This window comes from Corvus kubaryi, unplaced genomic scaffold, assembly GCF_017639235.1.
Source record: "Corvus kubaryi isolate FWS band 111438036 unplaced genomic scaffold, C.kubaryi_AGA036_p1.0 37361, whole genome shotgun sequence".
Lineage (NCBI taxonomy): Eukaryota > Metazoa > Chordata > Aves > Passeriformes > Corvidae > Corvus > Corvus kubaryi.
In genome coordinates this window covers 3,632,746-3,646,355 of record NW_024581118.1, presented here as the reverse complement: position 1 = coordinate 3,646,355, position 13,610 = coordinate 3,632,746, and the positions used below count along the sequence as shown (strand labels likewise).

General features: G+C 42.0%; 1 protein-coding gene across 2 annotated transcripts in view; it reads left to right on the top strand.

Annotated features, from left to right (window-relative positions):
• COP1 (COP1 E3 ubiquitin ligase) overlaps positions 1-13,610 on the top strand; it is a 124,503-nt gene that overhangs the window by 61,202 nt on the left and 49,691 nt on the right. For both annotated transcript variants that reach the window (XM_042033833.1, XM_042033832.1), the window contains exons 14-15: positions 1,177-1,258; positions 8,097-8,213. In XM_042033833.1, the coding sequence (XP_041889767.1) occupies positions 1,177-1,258; positions 8,097-8,213 (199 nt within the window). The remainder of the gene's footprint in view (positions 1-1,176; positions 1,259-8,096; positions 8,214-13,610) is intronic.

Below are 13,610 nucleotides of genomic sequence, written 5' to 3'. Positions count from 1 at the left end.
TTGGTCAGAACAAGGAGGGTGGAAGAGGGCTGTTGTGTTTGGGAAGAGGCTGGAAGTGCTGCAGGCTGTTGTGTAGATAGCATAGTCCATTGAAACTGGTCAGTGATAATGAAGGAACTACAGGCTGGACTTTAGTTCCCTCTCCTTGACAGTTCACCATAAGTTCTAATTCCTATCTAAGCCTGTGTTTACTTTTTTGTTGTTTTTTACCCATTTTATAATGCTTGTTTTCATTAATCCTTTGCATATCTCAATGAAAGAGAAATTATACTGGACAGAATAAGTCTAGTCTGTTTTCCTCTCAAATACATTTTGCATTTCTTTATGAGGCTGAATAATCAACCTAGAGATGACCAGCTGTTGCTTATGTTAAAACAAACTAATTTTGCTTCCTATCAGATTACTTGAATTTTTTATTTGGATTTGTATAGAGGCATTGACATCTGCTTTGCATGTACTGAAACCCTTTAGTGACTTCATCGTCGTGAGCTTTTTGTCTTCTAAGCCTGTGTGAAGGCTTTAAACAAAGGGTTTGACTGAATTTCAGATTTTATTCAATGCCATGTTCTGCTTCCATGTGGGATGTGCCAGCACAGCAATTACAGCTCTTCTGTGTTTTGAGGAGGAGTGTGCAGTCTTTTAATAATATTTATTTGAGTGGTAAAACAGAGGATTAGATACCAGAAGATTTGCTTAATAGCTCAACAGGAAGGTGAGGATTTCCAGGACTTCCAGAGCGGAGGGCATGTTTGAAATGGCCATCTTGTCAATGTTGGGAGATACTTAAAAGTTGCTTATTAATATTGGAAGATAAAACTACGATCTAGGATGAGAAGCAGCACATGGTGGAAGCACAGCCAGTCAAATCATGCTGCAAAACCAGGTTTTTAATGTGTATCTCCTGAAACATTTTCTTTCTTTCCAAGGACAAATGAAATCAGTTCTAGGTTTTTAAAAAAGCCATTCTAATGCTTTTTGCTTTCCTGGCATGTCTAGCATATTGATAGGATATTGGTCTGATTGGGAGAAAAGATATTTTTTGAAAAGCTGCTAAAGATAGTAAGCTTCTCTCTCCAGGGCCTGCTGACAATTTATACCAAACGTGTGTTTTCCTTTACTGTTCTATCATATTACAACTCACTGCCTTGCAATATTTTTCTTGTTTTTCTCAACCAGGAGCATGAGAAAAGGTGCTGGAGCGTTGACTTTAACTTGATGGACCCTAAGCTATTGGCTTCAGGCTCTGATGATGCCAAAGGTACTATTTTATTTCAATCTCTGTGCAGAAGACTTAGGCTCTGTGTATTCCCTGGGAAGAGCAACAGTGTGCTGTTTCAAGGAGCTGATTCCTCAGCTGCCTTCAGTATTGTAGTTGTTGTGGTGATGTGTCAAGATATTACTGAGCCGTTTGGATCTTAGAGAAGGAGAGGCTTTGTTTGGATTAAGATCTCTTGCTTCACTTTTTTTTTTGTGTGTGTAATATACCCTCAGCTAACATTTTCCTGGACTCCAAACGAACCAAAATGTGTTTTAACATTAGTTAAACTTGTCGAGTTAAAGCCTCGGGGCCTTTCAAAAGAGCAGCGTGTATTTATATTTCAAAAAGGAGGCTGTCAATAAAAAAGCAGCAGTTAAAAAACGCCTGCTGCTCTTTTACCTGTAGCTCTGCATGTTGAACACTGTGCTGAAGCTTCCTGCTTTCCAAGTGTGCCCTGTGTTTCTTGGAGCTTTTAGGAGTTGGATGGTGGACTGAGCAGGAGTGCTGGGAGCAGCTCTCAGCTTTCCACGCTCCAGGGTCCCATTTGTCAAAGCACTTTTGGAGAACCCTTAGGCCAAGCCCTTTACCACATGGTGGTAAAAAAATCTTCCTCTTCTAAGAAGAGGATAGCACTGAGTGAGATGTAGTATTCTTCATCCCTAATGAATGAGAGTTTTATCTGTAATATGTTTACAGTATCAAATCAGAGTTATTTAACAGCAAGAGCTTAAAAGTTCCTTTCCTAATCAGTGGGGATCTGCTCTCCCAGATGGGCTGATAGAGCTCTGGACAGAGCTCTTCATGATTTGCTTTGAAGTGATAAATTAATTTTTCATAAGTACTAAACTTTGTACGCTGCTCCCCCCACCCCTTCCAAAAAGCTTTTAAATGCTTAAATGTTCCAAAAGAAATGACTGTTCCTCAGTTGCATTTGGCAATCACAGACTCATGGAATGGCGTGGGTTGCAAGGGACCTTAAAGCTCACTTTTTTCCACCCCCTGCCATGAGCAGGGACACCTTCCACTAGCCCAGGTTGCTCCAAGCCCCGTCCAACCTGGCCTTGGACACTGCCAGGGATCCAGGGGCAGCCACAGCTTCTCTGGGCACCCTGTGCCAGGGCCTGCCCACCCTCACAGGGAAGAATTACTTCCCAATATCCCATCTAACCCTGCCCTCTGGCACTGGGAAGCCACTCTCTCTTGTCCTGTTCCTGAAGCTGGTAATTCCATTTACAAAACTTCAGTGATTATTTTATAATTAAGGTGAGTTTTAAATGTTTTTGACATGCTTCCCCTTCCTTTTTGGTGGAAGGCAGGTGTGTTTTCTGTGTGCTTAAATGCAGCAGGAGTGAATAGTCACCTTGTAAGTTAACAGCCTCTTCATCAGTGCTCCCCACTCCTGCCATGCATGTGGAAAAGCTGATCTGCATTTATCAGCATGTTAACGAGGTGTCCAGTTTTGCAAAGCCCAGCTGCAAGCAGAGCTTCTGTCTTCAGTTTAACAGTTCACTTCTTCAGTAATTGTCTCTAAAAGTGTACTGTTTACTTAGAAATTATTGTAATAAAGCCTGCAGATCCACATAACCTGCATTTCAATTCACAAAGGTCCTTTGAAGGTGTATTGGGGTTTTGGTAGATAAAACTGGCCTGGAACATTTTATCCTTAATTTTTACCATGATTTGCCTGTGATTTGCATATATAAAGAGCCCTTTAGAGGCAAGTGGAGTCTCAGGACAGATTTTAAAAGTCTTTGAGGTACAGAGCAATAGTAGCAAAATGTCCACATTAATGTTGTAGTGTCCCCCTTCTGTTTTGGTGATCACATTGAAAGACTGAATGTGAGGGAAAGGTAATGCTTATGACAAGTGTCTTAATTCAAACCTGCCTAACTTAAAATGTTGTCCTTCTGCTTACGTTCATGACTGTTTGGTTGAGTTCTGGTCAGTTTTAGTACGCAGTAATACATGTTTGGCCAGGTAGAGTATCTGGCAGGAAAGATCTTTTATCTACTCTTCCTGTCCTCTTTCATTTCTCTGCTTTTTGAGGCCACACTGGGCTTTCCGGAGCTAATCTCGTCCTTCTTCCCCACAAAGCGCAAGTGTCACGTTTCCCTGCCAAGTGATCAAGACAAGCCAGCAAAAGAAGGGACAGCTTTGCCAGTTCCACTCTCTTGCCTGTGTATCTGCCTGTCTGTCCTCGGTCGTTTCGAGTCGCAAGCTAATTCTGAAAGCAGGCGCGCACTGGAGAAGGTGCTCATAAATGAAAAATCCTGGGCTTCACAGCTCTCTCTGCTGGGGCTCAGGCACTGTGGAGGGGGTGCTAACAGAGTACTACCAGGGAGAAAATTATTCTGCTGTAATTAGAAGCAGCGTCCTTGGGCCCCAGGTTCTTGCATTGTCCATCTTGTTGGACGAATATAGTCCAGAATACGCTTACTTGTGCAAGAGCTTTCTACTTTCATAGCAGACAATGACAGCATAAAAGCATTGTTGTACTTAGAGTAACTGCTGTGTGTACAAACCCTTCGCTTTTATCTACAGTTGTTATGCCCTCCCCTCTTCAAAGGACAAAGGTACTTGTGTATGTCTGTAGGGACCCAAAGGTATGCTCTAACTAGACAGCAGTGAGTAAAATTGGTGTTTGCTTGTTCTACAAGCAGCCTGGGGAGAAGGCAGAGTCTTAATTTAAATTCTTTTATGCACATTAATAATGGCAGGAGATGTGGTTCTCATGTAAGTAGTAAAGGGTGAATTTCTGCTCTTGGAGGAGAAAAGATTAATTTTGTGAAGGAAAAATGATGGCACCAAAGTACCGAGACAGGGCTGGAGCTACACACTTAGCTAATGCTTACAGGTGTCTGTTCTGGGTTGGGGGTGTAGTTTTATGGCCATGGTGAAGTTAGCAGATGAGGGAGAGCGAAATATTTTGTGATGCTATGTGGTAGAATTTGTCTTCACTGGGATAGAAGCCTTTTTGGGGGTGACCAAGTGTTTCTCTGCTCTGGCTTTGTTTTTGAAGCTCTCTGAACCTCAACAAGATAGAAGGAGCACTGATAAATTTGACTGAAGAAAAGAGTCCTGGTTTTACACCTGTAGTTCCTTCATTATTCCTGGCTCAAAATTGAGAGGTAGGATAGAACAGGAGCACTGAGAGCACTGAGTTTGTGGCAGTAGTTACTTTTCATTGTCTTATGGCAAGGAGGAATGCAGGCATCTGTCTCATTGCATCTCAGGAAAATAATTTCCATGCTGCCTTGGTAAATGAGACCCTGGTACTAGTCCTACAGCTATTTTTTTTTATAGTGTCCCTGAATTCAGCAAGGCAACACAGATATGCAGAGCTTCATTAAAAAAAAATTGACTTCATTAAAAACAAAGAAAGGAAAGCCTTCTACAGAGGGAAAATAGCCTGAGAACTGCAGCTCAGAGTCTGCTCCTCCAAATTCCACAGGATTGTTTGGGACTTCACTTTCATTGATATTGCATTCCTTCAGCTTCTGTTGACTTGAGGCGTAGGTATTTATTGCTCTTAAAATACCAAGTTGAACCTTCAGTTTGGTCATTTTCCTGGCTAAAAAATGCAGGGATTTTCTGGAGATTTGTGGGGTTGTTGGATTCATTTGGTGGGAGTGCCTTGAAAAAGTCAAGATGATGTTGACAATTATAATACTGACAAGAAAGCCTGTGTCTTACCAATGGAGTGCCCTGCAGTCACTGCCTACTGACAGTCTCACCTTCCTGACACCTGCACAAGGCAGTGGATCCAAAATTTTGCCTAGCAGGACAATTCAGTAGCTTTCTCCTTTCTTAGGGATTCTGCTAATCTCTGCAAATGAATTTTCTGGTAGCAAGATCCTATTCCTGGCTTAGAGCTTTTACAGAGTGGCAGCGGGCTCTTCATCACATAAGCAGATAAGAATTGCACAAGTGACAGGCTGGATGAAACATCTTTGTGTACTAACTGTGAACATCAACACCTTCAGCTATTGTGGTACAGGCTTCTGCCTCTTTTAGTCAGTGTTTAGACACAGAACTGATGCATGGAAAATTAATTTATAAGCTTACACATTTGATGTAAAGCTCCAACTGGGAAAAAAAAAAATCCTCGAAAAGACCTAAACATTTTAAACTGAAAACACTGTTCTGGAGGCATCTTTTTACTACTTTTGTGAGGAGTAGGTGTTCGGCCACATAAAGATGTCTCTCAGCAACTGCAAAATGAGGAAAAATATGCTTTGAGAGCATGTGTTTCAGAAATAGTCAATCTCAGATGGTTGCTTGTCTCATCAACACAATTCTAGATGTTATCAAGACATCTGTGTGTTGTATAATTACTGCCTCGACCGCAGCAAAATCAATGAAAGCTACAGCAAATAAACTCTACCCTTATGAATTATGCTTGATTAACCTGTCAGTTCTTTTTAAAAAATAATGGGCAGTTCTAGGTAAAACTTGACATGTTTCATTATGTGTTGTTATATGTCCCATCTATCCTTTTTATGGTACTGACTAAGGTATAATTGGAGCCTGGTGTATCTCACAGCAGTTAGATCACAGAAATTGCAGGCTCTAATCTGCGCCTGTCAGTTGTGGCGAATATTATCGTGACTTTGAGCACATGGGTTGTCTCTTCACCAGATTAAATGGCTCAGCTTATGACCTGCAAGCTTGAATGAAAAGAGGAGCCAAGCTGAAAGGGAGCCCCTCAATTAGCTTCTGCTACAGAGCTGGGAGCAGATGGCCATTTTTTTGTTTGTTTGTTTGGGGCAGGGGGGGGGGGGGGGTCAAGGAGAGACTTTGCTGCTTTGGATGCAGCTTTAAATACCTGGTTGGAAGGCTTCAAGATAAGCCTGTGTTGTTTTAATACTAGATTTGGCCAGAGTATTGCTCTGAACTTGAGATCATGTCCACCACCCCACACTCCTCAGGGTGAAGTGGTGTTGTGTGCTGACACTCTCCTCTTGTAAACGTGTTTTATTTGCTTCTTATCTCGGCCATAAACTTGATGGCCTTTACTGCCACCAGAACTTAGACTACTCATCTCTTGGTGTCTGTTCATTTAAGCAAAATGTTAATATTTTCTTGTTTTGCAAAATTCTTCCCTGCTCCTGTTCCCCTCTGCCCCCAAGTGCAGAACATGGTGGAGAAGCTTTCTCATCCAGTTGTGCCTGGGAGGAGAGGGCTTCTTAAGCCATGCTTGCATGTAGCCAGATGTTTAGGACAAATATTATAGCTCTGATCAATGAGAATGAATTTTTTTTCTGAAAACCAGCTTCGGGCTGGATGCTGTTTTCATTGAATTTTACATAATGCTTCTGGGCAAATAGAGTTTGCCACTGGTGTTTGTATTTCTGCTGGTGTCTATGTGTGCTGCTTTCTGGTGGTTCCAGGCAGCTGCCAGAGATCCACACAGTGCTGTACTTACAAGGATTCCTGGGTGTGCTCTGAGCAGTGCTATGTTTCCTCCATCCTTGTATGATCAGAAACAGCCTGATTTTGTTGCTTTCATTGCTTGTTATACTATTAAAAAGTGCACTAGAACCAACCTGCCAGTATTCCTCCTTTTCCTTCGTCTTCTAAAACATCTTTGGATCATCCACGTGGAAACCTTGCTTCTCCTTCAAAGCCCCTGGGAAATGCTGACCAAGAGGTGACACAGAGCACCCCTCAGAGAGTGGGGGATGCACCACAAGACTGCTGATCTCTCATGTATTGGTCACAGTGGGTTGCAAGATTCCTGTTGTTTTGCCATTTTTGCTCACTTCACCTCCAAAGTGATTTTTCAGTAAGAAGACTGTGGAGGACCTGTTGGCCACAGATCTGAAGAAGCCCGTGCAGCTCAAGGGGAGCTCTTGAGGGGATTAACCCTCCATGTAGCTCCTGCATGTTCAACACTGATTCCAGCTTGCTCTGCTTCCAGCCTCAGCTTGTGACACTCAAGTACAGCTTGAGCCACTGATCAAGAAAAGAGGGAGGGGAGAATGTTGAAGTCTTTTCTGCCTTGTAGGCATCAATGGGGCTTGATGCCAGTCTGCTGCTTCTTTATCTGGGCTGAAGGCAGGGTGTTGTTCAGCTTTTAATACCAAGATTAACTATGTGAGGAGCACCTGGCACTCTTCATCGTAAGGTTACATGGTGCTTGAAGTGTTTCTGGTAGGTGGGGAAGGCTGTATTTTGAAAAGCCCTGGTGGTTTTTGTTGGCCATTCTCTGAAGCACTGGAGTGCTTGTGGGAAGAGCTCATTCTAGCACGTAGTATAATCAGTGTTCATGTGGTACTCTCACAGAACAGTAAAGTTCTTGTATTAAGGGATTATTGCATCATAGGAAGCCAGCATACTGATTTCTCTCCTGTCTGTGCCAGTTTCTCAAGAATAAAACAAGTTGTTCTCACTCACTGTGCATACAATTAGGTATATTTATTCTGTGCAAAGCAGCTTTGCTGTGGAGCAAGGAGTTCTTGCATCCCAGCACAGGGACAAGGAGCAAAAAAGGATGCAAGCCTTCCTGTTCTTGGTTGTACAGATCTGCCCTGCAGTAACCTTAAGCACTGAGGTTGTAGCATGTGGTTAGTCTCCTGCTCTGATGGTCTCAGGTGTGTGGGATGGGGGCTTTTGGCATCTCCTGTGTGTCTAGAGGTGGGCAGGATATTTCCAATGTGAGAATATTCTCAAACTTACCAACCACCAGTGACAACTGACCCTTTAGACCCACTAATGTCTTAGCAACTGAGGCTTTGCAGAATCTTCTTCGTGAAATAACTAGATTTTAGGCCTTTCAGATGAAGTTCATGTTTTTGTTGGTTTTTGTTTATTCGTGTCTCTCTTTTCCTTTCTCTAGTGAAACTCTGGTCTACCAACTTGGACAACTCAGTCGCGAGCATCGAGGCCAAGGCTAACGTGTGTTGTGTCAAATTCAGCCCATCTTCTAGGTATCACCTAGCTTTTGGCTGTGCAGGTAGGTAAAAGGGATGTGGGGCAAAGGGATATTGTTTCTTCCCTCCTTTATTCTTTATTTCCCCCAAAGATGTGACGTTGGCTGCTGTGCCCAAAACTGGAGTGTCTTTGCCGTTCAATTGTCTCTGAGTAGAACTTCTCAAGTGCCACAATACCCACAGTGACGTGTCAACATCATCCCCCAGCCTGACTTTTTCATTTGGGTGCCTCTATCAGAGATAAAAGGCAGGGGAACAAGCTGCCTAGTGTGTTTATTGGGCTCACTCAGGCAGAGCTGGCTTGTGGGAGTCTCAATGTGCTAACACGACAAGAGCTGCTCTTTCTGATTAATAATATTGTTCTATAAATACTACAAAGCCATACTGGGAATTTTAACTGGTTTTACCTGAAGCGTGCTGTAAAGCTGGGGCTGTGCATGTTCCCATAGCTCCAACTACGATCCCTGTGGGTGGGCTCATGCTTTCCTAGGCTGGGCAGAGATGGCTGTTAATGTTTTTATTTTTTTGAAGTAGTCAGTGGGGAAGGCACGACGAGCCTTTTATTCACTTAGATTAAATGGTTCTTGGTGATTATACAAAGATTGGAGAGCAGAGCAGGTGTCACTTTGGGAGGAAGCTGTATTGTGCTATGCATAGAGTAACTGAAACTCAGCAGCACCTATAAATGTTTAAGCAGCTCTGTATTTTCTTTCTCCTTGGGGAGTTTTAATGCACTTGTAACTAGTTGTTCTGACAACATTTGTTCTCTGTGGACTCTAGGAGATACATTGATCATTCTTGGAACCACTGGTTTGCCATTTCATTCAGGTGTTCTCATTTCCAGGCTGGTTCTACTTTGGTTGTAACTCTTAGGAGGCAAAAAAATAAACTTGCATTTTGATGCACTGCAAAAAATGGATTCAAGCTGGAGTGTAAAATATTGACTTGCTCGACAGGCATCTTCCTGAAGTTTAGTGAATTACATGTAAAAATAGAGTTGAATGACAATACCTACTAGCAGCATTTGAATGAGAGGGACTGTCTGGGAAAAGCTCTAGGGAAAGATGAGAGCACTAGCTCCAAATGGATCAGCCACTGATTAAAATACAGCTGTAAAGCACCAGGAAACAGAATTCTTCTTGATAAATAGATAACTGGGTTCCTTGCCACCTGAAAGGCAGAGAGGGGGATAAGGCACAGATAAATTGAGGAAGGCTTTTGGAGCTGCAGGGCGTGTGGGGTGAGGAGCAGGTAGGAGTGTCTCTACCCCCACAGGCAGGTCCAACAAACTGGGTTTGTCTTCAGCAAGTGTGTTGTGAAAGAAGCATTGGGAAGCCCTGAAAGTTTCATGGAGGTTTTAAAAGACTACACGTGTGTCTCTATGATTTAGAGGATGCTGAGGGGTAAAATGGTATTTGTACTGAAAGAAGTGTTTACATCTGCTTGATGTTTGGTAATGGAATCTCTAAATAAAAATTAAAATGGATATTTGATTGGTATTATGATTGCTGAAACAATTACGTGGGGTAATTGAACTGATGGAAATTACTTCCCACAAAGGAATTCTAATTGATCTTTCAGCCATAAATACATGTGGAAAACATGGCATATTAGAAGAAATACTAGAATCTTGAGAGACATCATTTCTGACCTCCTAAAAAATAATCAGAGCAAATAAATGAGTTAGTGTCTACTTTCATACTCCATATAGTAAAACAGTCATGTTTAATGTGTTATGATGGAAACAAAGGTTTTTCTTCATCAGTTTCAGCTGGTCTTGCTTAATAATTTCATTTAGTCTGTGGAAAAAGGAAGATAACTTTTAAATACCATGAGTTGTCGCATGGCTATAAAATTACTAAAGGAAGTGTCAAAGCTGCCTTCCTTGAGTAGTACTAAAAAAAAGCAGGGAACTGGGCACACTGGCTTGACCACTCCTGTTTGCCCCCAGTAGGAATAAAAGTGAGCAATCCACAGCACTAAACACTAATTCAGTGACCAGTGTAGTGGGCAATTTTGGAAAGCTGTCCTAGCCCTGCCTTGGCTTGCTCACACGCTGAGATGATTTTCACATTTTGAAAACTGTTTCAATTACTTTATTCAGTGATTTATTCAAGGATAGAAGAGCCAAGACTTCCTAGCATTTCATGCCCACACAGTCCGGTATTGTATTTAAACAGAAGTGCTGTTTCTGTATATGCTCTCATTTTATTTGCTGATTTGATGGAGCTTAATGCTTAATGTGTGTCTGTATTTTTGTGTGTATATATATCTCTATAGTTTAGATGAGGTAAGCAATTGATAAAATGGTTAAGGAAGTATTGGTACTTAATATTTGAGATATAAAAGGAAGAGGTAAATTGATTTACTATACTATTAATAAATTTCATACACATTTCAGTTCTCTTTTTCTGTATGCAGAATAGCTCAAAGCCAGCATAACTTCTTTAAGCAATGTAATTTTGACTCTGGGTCTAAATTTTTACAGGGTTAGTATTTTTATTTGCTTTTAAGGTTCTCTCTTAACCATCCATAAAGCTGGGGCACCTTTTCATAAGGTCCTGTTCTTTCACACCTTGCTTGAGAAAAGCTCTTCTCTGCCCTTGACAAATGCATCTTGCCCATTTGCATCCCTCTGTTCAGAATCCCTCCTGGAAGTGGGTTTTCCTCATCAGATGCTTCAGCTAGAGCAGCATCTCTGTGCCGGTCCTCTTTTGCCTTCACCACAGAAATAGGATGACCGTCTTAAGATTCTTTCCACCCTGTCCCCATTTTACATTTCTTCTCACTTGTTAGTAGTAGTTTGGCTGTTGGCCCACCACTCCCCATGATGCTACATTGTGCACAGGTGAAATGTTGAGAGGTACCTTTCTGCTTTCTCCAGTTTTAAAACTCCCTTTTACAGAAAAATAGTAAGGAAGATACGAAAGGCCCTTGGAGATCTACTAACACAGGGCAGGAATTACGTGAGCTGGTGCAGCACAGGGCTCACAGCCTACCTTTGCTTCTCATCTGAAGCTTCAGGGCTCTGTAGGGAATCTTGAACCAGAGATCTTGGTTTAATAAAAGCATTTCCACCTGCACCCAGCTGACATGCTGCATTGCCAAATAAAAGGAGGGAGCTGAAGGACTGTAGGGATGGATTTTGAAGCGAAGTCAGGCTGTGAACGCTGTGGCACAGTGAGTGAAATGGGGGGTTCTGTCACAGGATTTGCTGTGATGCTTTGATTTAAATGTAGCCATGCTTAAAAGTGTTGTTAGACTGTTTATCTCCGTGAGGAACACTCTTCTTTAGTGGAGAGCACTGACTTGGCTTCAGATGCTGTAGGAAACCAAGCTTTAGTTGCCACTATAAAAGCGAATCCCAGGATTAGCATCTAATATGGATGATATATATATTTCTTTTCTGGACTCTTCACTCTGAAGCTTTTAGATGACCAAAAAAATTTATCTTGGGTAGCTTCAAACAGAACAAATGAGCAATAAACTAGAAATAGAGCCTATAGAAGAGAGAAATGGATATTTGGTCTGGGAAGTAATTCTCTTAAAATCAGGCACTTCAGGTGAGAGGAAAGCTGGCGTGTCTGGATGCAGCCTGATAAAATCTGTTGCAGTGGAGAGGACACATAAAGAAAAGACCCCTTTTGTCTGTTAGTTTAATAAAATATTCTATTTGCATGCTTCCTGAGTTGAAACATTGTCCAGTATAAACTGTAATCACTGCCAAATACAAAATCAGGTCATTCTGTGGTCTTTTCCTCCTTTTAAAAACAGATAGGGTTTTATCCTAAAATTAGCTATATAAATCATGGCTGAAGTTGTTATTGTTCTGCCTCGGCAATAGCACTGATATTCTTAACCCATATATTTTCTAGCAGTGCTGTTTCCCTGATTTAAAAACGAAAGTAAAGGCTGAAAATGCATCATGCACTTTGCAGCTGGAATGTCCAAGTTGTGCAGTCTGGGTGAGATCAGACTGTCTGCTAACTTCAGTGAGCTCAGTGTAGCTGTTGATAGTAGGAATGTTTTATTCCCAGCCTGCTGTAATGCTGTCAGCAGCTACCACTGACTTTTTATTTCCCATATATTAGGCAGAGACTTTGTAAGAATTCAGAAATCTGAAGTTTCAATGACATTAGATGCATCATCTTCTCAAATGCTGTGTTTTTTTCCTGTAGGACCGCAAATCTAGCAGGTTGGATTGAGAGATGAAAGAGGTTTCTCAGGGCTGCAGAGATGCAGGAGAGAGAGACTGTCTCCTCTCTAGGAGCTTCACAAAATAAGTGGAAGCAGCAGAGAAATACATATGGACAGGGGATAGCAAGAGAACAGCTGCAACATGATCAGAACTTAAGGTTTTGCTGGGTTAGTTTTAGCTTTGATCAGTCCCTAAAACAGCTTTGCTGTGTTGTCACAAACTCTTGATAGTGTGGGTTCAGATTAAGTGAGCAGGGCAGGGAAGAAATGGGGTAGTGCTGATTGATGTTGATTTTACTGCTTACAGCAACAGGGTTTGAGACTCCCTGCGCTGGAGATGCCACACTCCAAATTTTGCTTTTCCATCTCGTCCTTCACACTACCAACTGCATGGCCAAAACTGAATTGCCTTTTTCCTGGATCAGGTTATTCCCTGATCCACTGAGCACCACTGGCAGCCCCAGACAGGCTTTTGGCAGCCTGTATCAATGCCATCATTAACTAACAAGGGCAAACCCTCAGTGAACATGAGGTCTGCTCTTGATGCTGAGGTTCTCCTCTCTTACCAGCTCTCTCTCTTCCTTATTCCCTTCCCCACTTTGTGCTTTTCCTTGGAAGGTGATTTTGCCCTTCCTCACCACGTTTTCCAGGCTGTTTAAAGATGTTTCCTGTGCACCATCTTTAGCATTACACAATGGTCTTGTATTCTGGTTTTGAATGGTGCTAACCTTTCTTTCCTCATTGAATGGCCACAGAACTAATTGGATACTGTGGATCAGTATCAGAATGATGAAGGACTCCTATTGCTGTGTCAACAGCTTTTTCATTTGCAACTGTTTACCCACCCCTTAAGGTGTCTGCATCACCCTGATGCACTTAACAGTTCAGGGTACATGTGGCTTTTTTGTCATCATCATTCCATTTTCCTAATGTACCTGATGTCCAAGCGGGGCCACTTTGGAGACTATCCTGGCCAGTGAAATACTGATTTTTCTGCTGCAGTAACTGGAACAGTGATTTCTCTTTTTCAAACATCTCCCTGTAGAGTTAGCCTTTCACACTGTTTCAAGTCTGGATGACTTACCTGGCTTGTCACTCAGCTCAAAAGAATGATGGGATATTAATGGCCAAGAAGGTCGTGTGCCTTTTTGGGAGAGAATTAATGTTTTCCAGCTGAGAGCAAGGTCTTACCTTAATAGATTCTCGTGGGTGAATAGTGTGTT